Source organism: Saccostrea echinata, unplaced genomic scaffold (genome assembly GCF_033153115.1).
Source record: "Saccostrea echinata isolate AGI-Se365-2 ecotype Australia unplaced genomic scaffold, CSIRO_AGI_Sech_v1 ptg000012l, whole genome shotgun sequence".
NCBI classification, from domain to species: domain Eukaryota; kingdom Metazoa; phylum Mollusca; class Bivalvia; order Ostreida; family Ostreidae; genus Saccostrea; species Saccostrea echinata.
In genome coordinates, this window is record NW_026889761.1 from 6385170 (window position 1) to 6402553 (window position 17384).

At 35.3% G+C, this 17384-nt stretch overlaps 1 protein-coding gene across 6 annotated transcripts in view; it reads left to right on the top strand.

Moving 5' to 3' along the window:
• LOC133185252 (intersectin-1-like) overlaps nucleotides 1–17384 on the top strand; it is a 48864-nt gene that overhangs the window by 2692 nt on the left and 28788 nt on the right. For 4 of the 6 annotated variants that reach the window (XM_061320358.1, XM_061320362.1, XM_061320361.1 and 1 more), the window contains exons 4-22: nucleotides 62–125; nucleotides 810–1003; nucleotides 1154–1258; nucleotides 1490–1613; nucleotides 1793–1878; nucleotides 2047–2110; nucleotides 3510–3688; nucleotides 5427–5444; nucleotides 6349–6474; nucleotides 10182–10332; nucleotides 10645–10756; nucleotides 11002–11151; nucleotides 12678–12818; nucleotides 12948–13035; nucleotides 13423–13562; nucleotides 14301–14485; nucleotides 14826–14845; nucleotides 15029–15190; nucleotides 16572–16672. In XM_061320358.1, the coding sequence (XP_061176342.1) occupies nucleotides 62–125; nucleotides 810–1003; nucleotides 1154–1258; nucleotides 1490–1613; nucleotides 1793–1878; nucleotides 2047–2110; nucleotides 3510–3688; nucleotides 5427–5444; nucleotides 6349–6474; nucleotides 10182–10332; nucleotides 10645–10756; nucleotides 11002–11151; nucleotides 12678–12818; nucleotides 12948–13035; nucleotides 13423–13562; nucleotides 14301–14485; nucleotides 14826–14845; nucleotides 15029–15190; nucleotides 16572–16672 (2210 nt within the window). The remainder of the gene's footprint in view (nucleotides 1–61; nucleotides 126–809; nucleotides 1004–1153; nucleotides 1259–1489; nucleotides 1614–1792; nucleotides 1879–2046; nucleotides 2111–3509; nucleotides 3689–5426; nucleotides 5445–6348; nucleotides 6475–10181; nucleotides 10333–10644; nucleotides 10757–11001; nucleotides 11152–12677; nucleotides 12819–12947; nucleotides 13036–13422; nucleotides 13563–14300; nucleotides 14486–14825; nucleotides 14846–15028; nucleotides 15191–16571; nucleotides 16673–17384) is intronic. The other 2 variants (XM_061320360.1, XM_061320363.1) reach the window with 1 other exon arrangement.

The following is a 17384-nucleotide window of genomic DNA, read 5'->3' on the forward strand; positions in this document are numbered from 1 at the left end:
ATGCTAGACACCATTGATTTTGTTTGTTTCTGTATAAGAGAGACTGTATTGATTTTTACAGGGGAACAGGCTAGAGGGTTCTTCCTTCAGTCAGGCTTGCCAATGGCTGTTTTAGGACAAATATGGTAAGAGAACTCGATAGTACAGACTTTGAAGACCTAATTTAATGAAGGAAGACTTAATTTAATGAAAGATTTCTTCGAAGTCTAAATTGATGGATGACTGTACAGAATTTATCGTATATGTGTAACTGTAGATAAACAAAGCAATAACCATCGTCACTTGTGAGAAAGTAAAGTCACATTTATTTTCTTTTATTAATCTAACTTAACTGTGAAGTTAAGGTATTAACATATTTATAAAAAAAAACTAAACAGGCCAGGTTAATTAATATATTGATGATGCAAGAAGACTGTTGCTGACATTTCTGATTCATTGAACACTTATGCTTTGCAATGTGGCTAATAAAAATATCCATATTGAAATACTCACTTTATTATAGATAAACATTATTAATTTTAAATGCTTTCATGCAGTACCAATACATTTGTTTTGGACAGAATTTGATCATTTTTTTAAATAAAAAACTTAATACATGTTTCAATGGTACATATGATCAAATACTTTGAAACTTTGATATATTAAATTTGTACCAGTTGATACATGTATATTGAAAAAAATATACCGGTACATAGAAATAGTAACTATATTTTAGGCATAAACATTTTGCAAAGTTCATGACAGATGACAATTTTTTTTTCACTTGAAATGTTCATTTTTTTCAACACCTGCAATGTCTGTCTTTCTAGGCAACTTGCTGATATGAACAATGATGGAAAAATGGACAAAAAGGAGTTTTCAATAGCAATGCATTTGATAAAGAAGAAGTTGCAAGGATTTGAGCTCCCCAAAACACTCCCACCCTCACTAAAAGCAGACCCTTCACCAGCTATGGGGTCATTTGGTACAATGTCCACAGCAGGACCACCTCCAATGGGAATGGGTAAGCTCTGAATTACAGGTAAACTTTAGTATCTCAAGATCATTAGGACTATTATGATAAAAAAAATGTTGAGATATCTGGAGTGTTGTGTAGTTTGGTTAACTTGCACCATCAATACCATGAGTAAGATGAAAAAAATGCTATTTTTAGGAATGCCAGTGATGGGAATGGCTCCGACAGCAGTAGCACCCAGCAGTATGGGGATGCCAATCATGACTAATGGTGTCCCCATGATGGGTCAACAAGGAATGATGGGTGAGTGTTGCAGTATGTCATGTACAATGTGCAAAGTAACTTGTGATGATGTACATTTAAGTATGTTTTCATGAAAATGTTTTTTCTGCTAACAGATTGTTTACAGAGCTAGACAACAAAACTTTTATGGGCTATGTATGCCATTTAAAAGAACATTTTGTGGTGAATACAGCTGATTTTGTCTTTTAGGAGTACCAACAGTCATGGGAGCACCTGCAGTTTCCATGGGAGCACCTGCAGTTTCCATGGGAGCACCTGCAGTTTCCATGGGACCTCCTGCTGCAATGATGGGCAACAAACCAAGAACTGGTTCTTTTATACAACCAGGGCCAGTACCAGCTCCTGCTGCAGCAGGGTTTGTATTTTCACTTTCATTTTCAATCCATCAGAAACAACATAAGGTGTTTCTAAATAGATTTTTTTTTGTTTGATCCATGAAAAGAAAACCATGTAAAAGAGAAGTAAATGCAATTATTGTAATTAAAAGATTGTTGCTTTGGTACAAGATTGAAAATGCTGAATTTGAATTTGTAGGAATATGGCAATGCCTCATCCCAGCAAACTGAAGTATACACAGATGTTCAATTCTAATGATAGACACAAACGAGGTCATCTAACAGGTAAGACCCTTTAACCTTTAACCCTGGAGTTTCTGAATGGAAGCAGCTCATATCTATCATTTCCATGAGCAAAGATTCATTGTTCTATTTGGTGCAGTGATTTACAGTTATATTTGATAAGATCATAATTCATAAATAATGATACAGACATGTACTGCACTGTTTCAGGTGTTGAAGCAAGATCACTGCTGGTTCAGACTGGTCTACCACAACAAATTTTGGCTCAGATCTGGTAAGAAAAGTTCACAAAATTCACATGTAACATCAGCATTTTTTAAAGACATTTAAATATGTTTATATTAGGGATGTCAAATCGGTCAATATTTGATAATAGGTTACTCGGACGATTTTTCGATCGAGTACAAGGGTACTCCGTAAAATTGTAAAATACAAATGTGTTAATTTTATTGAGACCAGTTAAGCCCTGTTTAACCCCATCGATGATTTTTTTTAACGGTTTCTATGCCTGTACACAAACATCGAGCAAGTTGAAAATGATTTTTTTGCACTAAATTTATTTATCAAATAAACACAAAAGACAACAATTAATACATCAATAATTAGAAATGGTTTATATATGTAGTTCTTGTTTAGGAAGACAATTTGATCCACGCAAGAGGAAGACAATCTGTAACGCAGCTTTGCAATGATTAGACAAGCGCAAGAAATTGTTTTTAAAGAAAGAGACGGTGTCGAGATCACTAGACATATATTATTTAATTAATACATGTATTTTGGTTGTTTTCCCCGTATACCCTAGGTTTACTTTGCACAGCTAATTTTAAACATTTTTTTTAAATCCTTAGTTCTTTTCTAACGTTTTTTTTTTTCGCCTTTGAAGTGATAGTGGCATTTCTTTGTATGCCCGAATTCGCTACTGTATGGGAACTAAATTATTTTAGGATAATAAACCCTAATTAAACGATGTTCATGAAATACTTATCATTAAAGCCATCCAAAAAATAACGGATCACAAGAGGTGATAACAGCTGTGTACCAGGTGATTGGTCAGGTAATTACTGTAAAAACAAGTACACAGCCACAGACAATAATGGGTATTAACAGGTGACGCTAATTACAAGGTAAACATAGACAATTCATTTTTGAAGTTGCATTTTTTGATAGTTTTTGATAAAAAAAAATATATACTTTGTTCTTTGAAGTATTAAAAAAAATATACATCCGAGTAACCGAATAGCGATTTTAGTATTCGATACTCGGTTAACCGGGTACTCGATGACATCCCTAGTTTATATACATTTCTATTATATATATACATGTATTTAAACTCTGTAAAAGATCTTATGTGATATAATTTATACATGTATCACTTAAATACTTCAAATTATGATAAACATCTATTGTCTACATCAAATATATCTATATGTACTTGGAATTAGTTATTTAATGGAGGTACAAAGATACCAAAATATCAGTGTACATGTACTATGCATTAGTATTTTAGTATGGTAGTTTACCATAATACAGTGTATATGTATATTGCAGTATTTTTTTCCTTCATTGACATAAGTTACATCATACACTGGGAAAAAAGGCATAATTCACCTTTTATATTAAATTACATATTGTAAGTAAATAAATACAATCCAGTATAATACCCTGTATTATAGGACATTGGCTGATTATGATAAGGATGGTAAATTGACATGTGATGAGTTCTGTGTTGCCATGCACCTCGCTGACTTGGCCAAAACAGGGATTCCACTACCAGCAGTACTCCCCCCTGAACTTGTTCCTGGTAAAGCTCGGTCTGGAAGTTTTAGTGCCTCAGCCCCTCCTACATCACAAGGTACCAGAGATATGTTTTACTCAGGTTTTTTTAGCTTACCTGAGCTGAAAGCTCAAGTGAGCTTTTCTGATCACCCGTTGTCCGTCGTCCGTCCGTCCGTCTGTAAACTTTTCACATTTTCAACTTCTTCTCAAGAACCACTGGGCCAATTTTAACCAAACTTGGTACAAAGTATCCCTGGGTGAAGGGGAGTTTAAATTGTTAAAATAAAGGGCCAAGTCCCCTTACAAGGGGAGATAATCAAGAAAAGACAAAAATAGGGTGGGGTCATTAAAAAATCTTCTTCTCAAGAACCACTGGGCCAGAAAAGCTGAAACTTACATGGAAAGATCCTGGGATAGTGTAGATTCTAAATTGTTCAAATCATGACCCCCGGGGGTAGGGCGGGGCCACAATAGGGAATCAAAGTTTTACATTGAAATATATAGGAAAAATCTTTAAAAATCTTCTTCTCAAGAACCACTGGGCCAGAAAAGCTGAAACTTATGTGCAAGCATCCTAGGGTAGTGTAGATTCTAAATTGTTAAAATCATGACCCCCGGGGGTAGGGCGGGGCCACAGTAGGGAATCCAAGTTTTACATTGAAATATATAGGAAAAATCTTTAAAAATCTTCTTCTCAAGAACCACTGGGCCAGAAAAGCTGAAACTTACATGGAAAGATCCTGGGGTAGTGTAGATTCTAAATTGTTCAAATCATGACCCCCGGGGGTAGGGCGGGGCCACAATAGGGAATCAAAGTTTTACATTGAAATATATAGGAAAAATCTTTAAAAATCTTCTTCTCAAGAACCACTGGGCCAGAAAAGCTGAAACTTATGTGCAAGCATCCTAGGGTAGTGTAGATTCTAAATTGTTAAAATCATGACCCCCGGGGGTAGGGCGGGGCCACAGTAGGGAATCCAAGTTTTACATTGAAATATATAGGAAAAATCTTTAAAAATCTTCTTCTCAAGAACCACTGGGCCAGAAAAGTTGAAACTTATGTGGAAGCATCCTAGGGTAGTGTAGATTCTAAATTGTTAAAATCATGACCCCCGGGGGTAGGGCGGGGCCACAATAGGGAATCCAAGTTTTACATTGAAATATATAGGAAAAATCTTTAAAAATCTTCTTCTCAAGAACCACTGGGCCAGAAAAGCTGAAACTTATGTGGAAACATCCTGGGGTAGTGTAGATTCTAAATTGTTAAAATCATGACCCAGGGGGTAGGGCGGAGCCACAATAGGGAATCCAAGTTTTTCATTGAAATATAGGAAAAATCTTTAAAAATCTTCTTCTCAAGAAAAACTGGGCCAGAAAAGCTGAAACTTATGTGGAAGCATCCTAGGGTAGTGTAGATTCTAAATTGTTAAAATCATGACTCCCGGGGGTAGGGCGGGGCCACAATAGGGAATCCAAGTTTTACATTGAAATATATAGGAAAAATCTTTAAAAATCTTCTTCTCAAAAACCACCGGGCCAGAAAAACTGAAACTTATGTAGAAGCTTCCTTGGGTAGTGTAGATTCTAAATTGTTCAAACAGGACCCCCCGGGGTAGGGCAGGGCCACAATAGGTATTACAAGGGGGGGGGGGGGGGGGAATCTGGTAAAGAACAGCATGGCCAAAGTTACTCAGGTGAGCGATGTGGCCCATGGGCCTCTTGTTTTGTGTTTTGAGGACTATTTGCCATGCTCTATCAGAGGGGCATAACAATAAGATGCAGCTGAGTATTTTCTTAGTTTGTTTGCATTTTAGAATTATATACATATTGGGGTAAGTTTATGCCTGGATCTACTTAAAGTTTTTAAGGATTTACATGTACAATGTATAATACACTCTTTATGCATCTACTTGTTATGCATATATCAACAATATATATATTGTTTGAAATATTACGAAATATGCATAGATTGATACAGAGAGTATAACTATATAAATAATTACTTAAGAAAAATTGATTTGATACACTTATTAAAATGCAATTTAGATGATTTCAAGTTTAGTTGGTGAAAAATTATTAATATTACAATGAATACACATACATGTACATGTACAATATATTTCCAGCATATAGTACATCTGCATATATCAAATTCATTAATCTTGTAATGCCTTTAAAAGTTGGGGACAGATTATGATTTATATTTATATATATATCTATATATCTGCCCACTACATTAACCTTGGATAACTGTTCAACTAGATTAGAGTTAGAGAATATGTCCAAGGTAAATATCAATTGTATACCTTTAGATCAAATTGGAAAAACAACCATAGGTATATATTACACGGGGATATTAGGATTCCCAAACACATACTTGTATTACTGTTTTGATAAGAGGATTGATGTTGAATGTATATGTATATTATTTAAAAAGCTTGTTGGGAATGATGTTTAAATTTTTCCAAAATTTGAATTACAACCAATATTTCCTCTGTTTTGTGTTTTTTTTTATTTTGAATTTCAACATTAGCATTTGCTGCATCTTATTATGGCCACTGTAATGAAATTTTTATCATTGTATATTTTTTTATTGCATATAGCTTTGACAGTGAAATTTTTACTTACAGAAATGTTATGTTATTTTGTACTTTTTTTAAAAAATTTGATATCAATGGAATGGAAATTATTGTACATGTATATTTAATTGTTTGCATGTTGCCTTTTTGAATTTAGCTCCTTCAAAGGGGGATGCATTTGGTGACCTTCTAGGGGGGATGGGTATGCCTCCTCCCCAACCCGCCCCTTCAGCTGCTGCCACAAATGGGGAGGAACAAGGTCAACAGGAGGATGTCCATGGCTGTATGTATTTGTTTTCCCATTAAAGTGCATGGAAGGTACAACTAGTCCTCTGCACATTCTGGCACTTTAAAATTATTTGCTTTGAAATGCAATAAATGTGCATTAGATTTATCTATGCTTCAAGCTAAATCTTAGACAAAAATAAAAATTCTTGAAATTTTTGCAAATCATTATTTACTTGTACATGTATATCACTGAATGTGCATGTGTAGCTGTATATATATATATATATATATATATATATATATATATATATATATATATATATATATATATATATATATATATATATATATATATATATATATATATATATATTTATATTATATAAGTAGTGCACGTTTTTGAGGGTAACAGTTGAAATTGACACCCCAAGGAAAACCATTGTCAACCGACGCGTCAGCGGAGGTTGACAATGGTTTTCCGAGGGGTGTCAATTTCAACTGTTACCCTCAAAAACGTGCACTATTTATTTTATTATACTGAATGTCTTATTGATTTCGGATGTCATAAAAAAAAAAATCGGAGATCGTCGTTAACTTCACGCTTAGAAAGCTTTCAAACTCCCGCTTCTATTTTTAGGTCACCTGAGTCACTCAGGTGACCTATTGCTATCCGTTTTTGTCCGTCGTCGTGCGTTAACATTTGAACATTTTTAGCTTCTTCTCTGAAACCGCTCAACCAATTTCAACTAAATTTGGCATATAGCATCTATGGGTGAAGGGGAACAAAAATTGTGAATTTCATGGTTCCTGTCCCCCTGGGGCCTGAGGGGTGGGGCTAAAACCACCAAAATTAGTGCAATCTTTAAAAATCTTCTTCTTTACTCCTGGACATCAAGCAGTCAAACTGTTGGCATCATTGTGATAAGCATTGAGTTCTCTACCAAAATTGTGAAATTCATGGCCCCAGGGTCAGGGGTTCTGGTGCTAGGGCGGGGCTATATAGATCATATAGTGAAAGTGCATTATTTCTTTGAAAATCTTCTTCTCTGCTCCTGGGTATTAAATAAACTAACTAAGTATATAGTTATGATGAGTAAGAGTGACTCTTCCAAAATTGTGAAATTCATGGCCCCAGGGGCAGGGGTTCTGGTGTTAGGGCGGGGCTCTATTAATTATATAGTGAAAATGCATTAGTTCTTTGGAAATCTTCTTCTCTGCTCCTGGGTATTAAATAAACTAACTAAGTATATAGTAATGATGAGTAAGAGTACCTCTACCAAAATTGTGAAATTTATGGCCCCAGGGGCAGGGGTTCTGGTGTTAGGGTGGGGCTCTATTGATTATATAGTGAAAATGCATTAATTCATTGAAAATCTTCTTCTCTGCTCCTGGGTATTAAATAAACTAACTAAGTATATAGTTATAATGAGTAAGAGTGCCTCTTTCAAAATTGTGAAATTCATGACCCCAGGGGCAGGGGTTCTGGTGTTAGGGCGGGGCTCTATTGATTATATAGTGAAAATGCATTAATTCATTGAAAATCTTCTTCTCTGCTCCTGGTTATTAAATAAACTAACTAAGTACACAGTTAGGATGAGCAAGAGCGCCTCTTCCAAAATTGTGAAATTCATGGCCCCTGGGTCAGGGGTTCTGGTGTTAGGGCGGGGCTCTATTGATTATATAGTGAAAATGAATTAATCCTTTGAAAATCTTCTTCTCTACTCCTGGGTATTATTGAAACATATTAAATACATAGTTATGATAATCAAGGATGCCTCTTTCAAAATTGTGAAATTCATGGCCCCTGGATCAGGGGTTCTGGTGTTAGGGCGGGGCTCTATTGATTATAAAGTGAAATGTTTTAATTCTTTAAAAATCTTTTTCTCTGCACTTGGGTATTATTTAAACAAACTAAGTACATTGTTATGATAAGCAAGGATGCCTCTTCCAAAATTGTGAAATTCATGGCCCTGGGGACAGGAGTTCTGGTGCTAGGGCGGGGCTATATAGATCCTATAGTGAAGGTGAATTATTTCTTTGAAAATCTTCTCTGCCCCTGGGTATTGCTTAAACAGGCTAAAGTACATTGTTATGATACACAAGGATGCCTCTTCCCAAAATTGTGAATTTTATGACCCCAGGTTTAAGGGTTCTGGTGAAGGGGGGGGGGGGGGGGCTTCTATTGATTATAAAGTGAAAAGCAAAATTTCTTTGAAAATATTCTTTTCTTCTTCTGGTTAAAAAAGCAAAGAAGCTAAGTGTATAGTTATGATGAGCAAGTGTGCTTCTTCCCGAGGAGTGAATTTCATGACCCCTGGGTCAGATGTGCTGGTGTGAGGGTGGGGCTCTTGATAATTTAGTGAAAATGCATTAATTCTATTAAATAATCCTGTTTGCTCCTTAGTGTTAAGCAGATAAACAAAGTGATGATGAGCAAACATATGGTCCCAGGGTCAGAAGATCTGGTGTTTTGGGGGTGGGGGGTGGGGTGGGGGGGGCTCTATTGATAATATAGTGAATCTGTAGTAAAAATGCATTATTTATTTAAAAATCTTCTCCGCACCTGGGCATATCTGAGGCAAACAGAGTAAAAGTTTTTATAAGGAAGGGAATTTTTACCAGATTTTTGAACATCTGGACCATTTGGTCAAGTGTTCTGGTCCTGGCCAGGGCTCTATTAGTTTGTATTCTACTGAGAGGAGTTATTCCCCTTTACCATTTACTTTTGATAATTTATCACTGTAAATAATGTACTTGAAAGGTAAATAGAATAAGAGAATTTTGCAAAAACTTTAATTGTATAATACAAAAAGTACTTTCATAGTTTTAATGATCAGATAGACTTGTAAGTAGTAGATAAATAAAAATGAGACAAAAATAACTTGTCTTATTAAATATTCATCAAAGACCAAGAGATGCCAATGTAAGAGATTTCAACAAGGGATTAAAATAGTACAGAAGCATTGATAATTTGTTAATATACTGTATAGTGATAGTGATAAATGGGGAACAGATTAGAATCTAATTTATGAACTGTTAATGAATATTAAGACCAATAATTTTGTTGATCATGATCACCCTATTTTTCTTGCTTTTGGGCAACAAAGCTTCACCTTTCAGTTCATTTTATACTCTATGCATCCTTGAAATTGTTTTATCATACTCAGGTGACCGTTAAGGCCCTTGGGCCTCTTGTTCTCAATAGGAAAGCTTCGTAAAAGATTTACCAACCTCTTTATTATTTGTTTGCTACTCAAAAAGTCCTTTATCACCTAAAGTTTGCACTCGCAAGGATGTTTCGTCTGTCGTTTGTATTTTTCAAGTAAGCTACATCGGACGCAAGCTTTTACTGACGTCGTTTATTCGGCTTCTTTCAAACGCACAACCGACGTTTTGAGAATTCTACGGTGAACCGTACGCGCATGATTTGAACGCATGTGATATTTTCGTAATGTTACCCGTTGTCAAGTGTGTTGCTAACGCTGAGGGTAATATTACGGATTGTTAAATGTGTCTAAACCAATCAGATTCTAGTATTTAACATGAAAGTATAATAAATATATATATATATATATATATATATATATATACATGTGTTGCTTTCTTAATTGGTTTGGAAATTGTGAATTTTACATATTGAAAGTCATGCTAAATGTGATGACCTAAAGCTGTGTTCATAAAAAATGAAAGGATATGACAACTTTATCATTATGAAAACCTATCATAATGTCAACAACACTAAGACTTACTTTTAATATCTAGTTACCTTTGAGGACCGCCGTAAGGAGAACTTTGATAAGGGCCAGGCAGAGTTAGAAAGGCGGCGACAGATGTTACAAGAACAGATGAAGAGGGAAAACGAGGCGAGGATGGAGAAAGAGAGACAGGAGCAGGAAAAACGAGAGAGAATCAGGTAGGAAGGATTGACAATATGTAAGATACATCATTGATATTTATTTCTGATATTAAATCCATGTACATGTATGTAGACTTAGTGGAAAAGTTACCCACATGACTCATATACATAAAAACATAAGCATTATAGTCAGAAGAAACAAAATCTAGGGTACTGAGTTAAATTTTGTGGGCAAAGAAAGTGTAGAAATTCTGAGATTTAAACTTCCTACAATATTATTTTAAAGCTTATGGTATTCATATTGCTTTTTGATGTTTTTTGTGCTCTAATTTTTGAAACATACTTAGCATTTTCTTGTGTATTTTGTAGACAAGAACAGGAAAGAAAAAGATTGGCAGAAATGGAAAGACAGATGGAAAAACAAAGACAGATAGAAAGAGAGAGAGAAGAACAGAGACAGAAAATGATGGAACAAAGAGAGGTAAATAAACAATTGTCAATTTTTTATTTTGCAAATTTACAGTTTATTGATCAAGGTCAAATTTTGCGGTCAATTTGCATGGACTTTGGGTTAAAAAATAATTCTATAGGTACAGTATTGAAAGCAAAGAATGTTCATTAATTCTCATAATAAATGCACCTAACAAACATGAAAGTAGAAATCAATACTGTAGAGCATTGAGGATAATGTCTGTTATTATACGTGTAATGTTTATTTAAATATAGGCTGCTCGGAGAGAACTAGAGCGACAGAGACAAATGGAATGGGAGAGACAGAGGAAGGAACAGTTATTATCTGAGAAAGGCCGAGAGTACGAACAGCTGGGTATTATCAAATCACGAGCCAGTAATCTCAAGTGTGAACTCGAGTCACAGGTGAGTCAGGTCTTATAACATGTTTATCAACACAAGAGTATGAACAGCTGGGTATAATCAAATCACGAGCCAGTAATCTCAAGTGTGAACTCGAGTCACAGGTGAGTCAGGTCTTTTACCCCACCTCTGTTGATTTTTCGATGAAATCCTGGCTTACAATTGGTTGAAGTCTGTCATGTGAAGGGGGTGTATTACTTATACCTAGTCGCTTGAAAATCAATACATGGTAGATACGGAGTTATCGTTCTTTTGTAACGTTCGAACAACTCGAGTTCACGCGATTTGCCGAGTGTCTGTTGACAATGTTACAGTTAACTAATGTAAGTAACGAAGATGGAACCTTTTTCTCCCTTTACTGAAAGTCTTCAAAACTGTCAGTACGGTATTACAGCACAAAACACTCGCAAAACAACATTACGTCACACAACGTGACGTCATAATAGGCATTGTATGAATGATGAAACATATATATAGTGAGAAAAACAATTTTACAAACCACAGACAATGCATAAATATTTTATCGGTGGGGTAAATTCGTTACATAGTTTTTTAGTGACAGGGTACGGGATGATACCTGGTTAGTAAATTCCATACCTGGCTCGGCTTCGCCTCGCCAGGTATGAAATTTACTAACCAGGTATCATCCCGTACCCTGTCACTAAAAAACTATGTAACTAATAAAACCATGTATATCAACACGAGAGTATGAACAGCTGGGTATAATCAAATCACGAGCCAGTAATCTCAAGTGTGAACTCGAGTCACAGGTGAGTCAGGTCTTAAACCATGTATATCAACACGAGAGTATGAACAGCTGGGTATAATCAAGTCACGGGCCAGTAATCTCAAGTGTGAATTCGAGTCGCAGGTGAATCAGGTCTTAAACCATGTATATCAACACGAGAGTATGAACAGCTGGGTATAATCAAATCACGAGCCAGTAATCTCAAGTGTGAACTCGAGTCACAGGTGAGTCAGGTCTTAAAACATGTATACCAACACTATAGGGTGTTTTTGATCCAACTTATTCAGTGCAGCTTTTCCTATAACCAGAGTCATGCAACTTGGTTAATCTGAGGCTCAATTGTGCTTTTTAAAAGTATCTTTGCTGATCTTCATGTATATGGAAACTTCCCAATTTTTTTTAAATTATGATTTTTATTAGACTATATCAGCGATAGTTAGCAGAAAGCATTTTAATCCCTTGGAGGATTCAGTTTTAATCAAATTGGGAGCCATACATTATACCAGGTTGTGAGGGGGATTGTTACATGTAGGTGAATGTTTTTTTGAAAAGTCCCAGGATAACAAAGTAGCAATAGCAAAATCTCATGGGCATATGTATAATATATGATTAACTCATTTTTAGACATTTTATATGAAGTTATGAGCATTGTGGCTCATAAATTTCAAATGTAGGCTCATGATTTTTTGTTCTCAACAAATCCTTTTCAGGAGGATAGCTGTTATTTACATTGTAGAAAGTTTTGAGGTATTTTACCCATGGTCTTTTCTGTGTTTTACAGCAAGGTAAAAAGACTGAGATTCGACAGAAGATCGAGCAAGTAAGGAATGGTGTAACAGACTTCACCAATAGCATAGAGGCAATGAGAATAACCAGGGACTCCAAAACCAGTGCAATAGACAAACTTGAACATGATATCAAAGTGAGTTTCCAAGGAGTCTTAATTAAACACACAGCTTCAAAATATATGTAGACTTGATGCATTTTCTAATGGTAGCATGCAATACATGTACTTGATACAACTATACAGCATCAGTGGTTGTCTTTTCAGGAATTAGGTGACAAATTGGTGCAATTACAATCCGAGCGTGAGTCTCTCAATTACCGAGTACAAACCTCAGTACAGAACAACCCCTTATGTAAGTACCTGCACTGAAATCTACTGTAGAATCATTATATTTCATGGAAGTTTAGTTTTCTTGGCTTAGGTGAGTACCTAGGTCCTAGGCAAAAAATTTATTAACCACAATGAATATTGATGTAAATGTGTATTTTACATGGACTTGTACATGGACTAATATATCTTGCAGAAAGAGACATTCAACCACAAAATTATGTTCTGTAATTAACCTGTAAATTCTAGAAATTAATGGAAATAAAATTTAGCCCCCACAAATTTAGATAGTTTTATTGTCAACCCTCAGTGAGAAATTTCAGCCTCTTCTTTAATGTATATGGAATAGAAATGTTCATGCAGTATTTCCATGTGATGGTATGAAGAATATTTGTGTCCTTGTTCTTTTAAGCTGATGCACACCGTACAGTATTACATGGAGTGGAATTAAAAAAGACTTCACTTCAGAAGCTAAAGAAAGAGCTCGAAAACACGGAAAGAGAAACCGAAAGTAAACTGCTGGAAATTGACAAGAGTAACGCAGAGTTAGAGGTCAGTATAGGAGGTTTATATTTTGATTGAACTTGCATGTAAAATTGGAACATTTCAGTTTAGAAAAAATTCTGAATTGAAATTACTGTAAACCAACTTTTATTCGCGTGCAAGAAATATCTGCGAGTTTCGCAACCTACTTGAACTCGGGAACCATTTATTTTGCTTTGTATTTGAAAAGAATGTTTCCTCAGTTGCGAAAATTAATTGTTGCGAATTGATTTCAAACTGACGAATCGCGAGTAAAAGATGGCGCAAATAATAGTTGGTTTTCAGTAAAATGAATGAATGCATTTGTATACAGGGGCTGACAAATAGATTTTTTAGGCACTTGTCCAAGGGCAAGTGCATGGACGAAAATCATTGCCTTACCTGAAATTTTTCTTGCCCCACCATAAACTATTGCTGTATTTATATACATGTATATTTCAAAAAATAAGAAGACAAATACATTGTTAATTATTAATACATCCACTTTGTGAAATATACCAGGGGCTGACAAATACCATTGGCTGACGCCAGGGGTATTGAATTTTAGGGATGGGCAGGTGAAATTTTATCAACCACTTGCCCGCAGGCAAGTGACTTAAAAAAAATAAAATCAATGTGTAAGGCACAGGGCTTGCATGATCTACTCAGTATGTGTACAACTATTGATGTGTCTAGCACTGAATCCTTCTTTAACATACTCATTGTAAATTTGAGCCAAGTTCCTCATAAATTTATTACTGATTTCAGGAAATGAAGAAGAAACTGTCGTCAGTGGAAGACAATATGTCTTCACTGAAAAAGCAACAACAACAAAAACAGGAGGCATCTCTACTGCAGAAGAGAAAACAGGACGAGGAACACAAAGCTAAGATACAACAGGAAAAGGAGAAACAAGAGAATCTAAGGAAAGAGCTGGCGGCTCAGAGGCTCAAGTGAGTGTGCTCAGATTCTTAAAAAACTGATTAATTCTAAAACATTTGGAGTGCACTCATGCCCTAAAAGCTCTACATAACTTTGTGCTTTTGATCTCTTTTATAATACATATATTATGAGTGCATTCAGATCATAAAGTTTTGAGCCTGAAAACTGAAGTGTTGACCAACCTAGTATCTTCTTGAATGTTATGAATTTTCTTTTAAAGGAAAGGCTTGTTTTTAATTGTTAAGACTTGCTAATATGATATACATTATAGAGTTCATCATAATCCATTAATGCACGTCCTGAAATTATTAAATGATATCATTAACTTGATTGCCATAACATTTTTTTCAGAGAGGAGCAAGAAGCAAAAGGTATGTTTAATAAAGTCTATAGTTGAATACTGTAATTTTTTTCCATCAACCATTGGATATTGTTTATAAAGTCTATTCAATATAATGTACATTACATTATTCATGTATTGTGCTATTCAAGTTAATATCATTATCATAATATTTCATCATTTAAGAAATATTTCTATAAATTATGCTTTTCAGCAAAATCCACTGCCTCCAGTAACGCGTGGGCCGCATTCTCAAACGACACTCAGTCATCCGCTACTTCTAACGATATCTGGTCAGCTGCCTTTGCAGATGTTAAGACTGATACATCCAAGGGGAGTGATATCTGGGGCAGCGCTTTCTCTAGTCAAACTACAGGTCAGCTGTCGGGAAAAATCATTATGACATGAGTAATTGTAAACTGTCCAAGCATAATGATCATGCAAGTACAGGTAAACTTCGTTATCTCGACATCGACGGGACCATCGGAAAATGTCGAGATATCCGAGGTGTCGAGATATCAGAGTTGAGACTTGACGTCCAAGATTTCACTGCATAACCAAACATACATGTGTATAAGCTTATTATACGTACATGACTTCAATATAGACTGTAGGTCAACTTATTTCAGCAATCCATCTATTTTTATTAAAAATCTAAGAAGTTATTTTTAAAAATCTTACTTATAAAACCTGTTCTTTCTCTTTATCGAAATCGATCGTTCTAAATTTTTATAGTTTTCCATCCAGCATTCGCGTGTTACTTGCTTTTTTGTCAGAACAGGATACGAAATGCGTTCTATAAACTTCGAACCGAACCGTATAAACATGATAAAGTCGACATCCGAGATAAAGAAAACATATTAAATGCGTATTTAATATTTCTTTTCTTATTTCATTCAGGAAGAATGTGCATAAATATAAATTATTTAAGAGATTTGTGTATCTAAACTAACATAGTGATATTACAGATGCATGAATTACGGATGATTCGGTTAATCGTGTCGTTAATCGGATTATTTCCTGTTGAATGCATTTTAGCTACAAAATATTATTAGAACATCGTTTAATTCTTTAGTTTGAATTTATTCAATATGTTTATTATTCTTTGTAATTTAGTTATCTTTTTTCAATTTTAAAAGTTATGTTAGGTTTCGACATAAATAAACACCTGTAAATTTAAGCAGAATCGTGTAGATTTATTAGTGATATTACCCGAACTGAACATTAAGCAATTAACGTCTCAAAGACGCCGAGGGGGCTTTGGATTCACCTACAAACACAGTCTATAGAATTAATTAAGCAGCGTGCAGTCAAACATGGATGTGAAAGGTGTGAATTTTTGACGACGTCCAGATACCCGGAGCCGTCCGTGCGTGACGAGCGACCTATCTGACAAACAGTTAGGTTCAGTGGAGCAGAAAATTGCCGTTGTCGACATATACCAGGTAAATTTTGCTCTTGGGACTGTGAATATACGTCGAGATAACCAGGGTTGTCGAGATTACCGAGGTTGACATATCAGAGTTTTTGCAAATCATTTATATAGTTAATACTGCCGGGACCGCGGACGGACGTCGACATATCCCAGGTTGTCGACATATCCGATGTCGAGATACCGAAGTTTACCTGTAGTTCACAACAGAATATTATAGCTAACATCATTGCTGAAAGTGAAATCTTCAAAATGAGAGAAATTTTCAGATGTCTTGTTCTGACATCTTTTCGATATTTTTATTCTCTTTTGTAATTTTTTCCAGTGACCTCATCCAGTAGTAAAGGTTGTAAATATAAGGCCTTGTATCCTTTTGAGGCCAGAAATCCAGATGAATTAAGTTTGAATCCAGATGACATTGTTTGGGTAAGAGAACAAACGTTTCCTTTTATAGCATTGATTTGTCGAGTACTTTTCCATTTTCTTGCATACAAGTACATTTTTTAGCTCACCTGAACTGAAGGCGTAACTGAACTTTTCTGATGGAAATTTGTCCTTTGTCTGTCATCACTGGTATCATTGTAGTCATGAACTTTTCGCAATTTGATCTTCTCCAGAATCACTGGGCCAATTTCAAACAAACTTGGCACACCCTTGGGTAAAGGGGATTCAAATTTATTCAAATGAAAGGTCACAGCCTCTTCAAAGGGGAGGTTATCATGAATGAGCCAAAAAGGGTGGATGTCATCAAAAATCTTCCCTAAAGAACCACTGGACCAAAAAAGAAACTTAGGTGAAAGCTTATTGATATGAGATAGATTCAAGTTTACTGAAATCATAGTACCCAGGATTAGGATGGGAGTATACTGTAAGCGTACTTCTTTTTGCTGGGTATTCTTTTAAGCGCCTTTGGGGGAAAGCAACTTCCGCTAATTTAAGTACATCACTAAATGTCCTGCACATATGCACATAAACAAGCATTCTGAGAGTATTACATAAGCAATACTAGTCCCCTACCAGCAAGTGTAATCTGGTTCCCGTTAAGAATTGAAAATGCCATAATTCCGTCAAAAATCAATAAAGCGGGACGAAATGCAAACTTGATCTATAACTAATCAAGGTAAAGTCACATACCAAA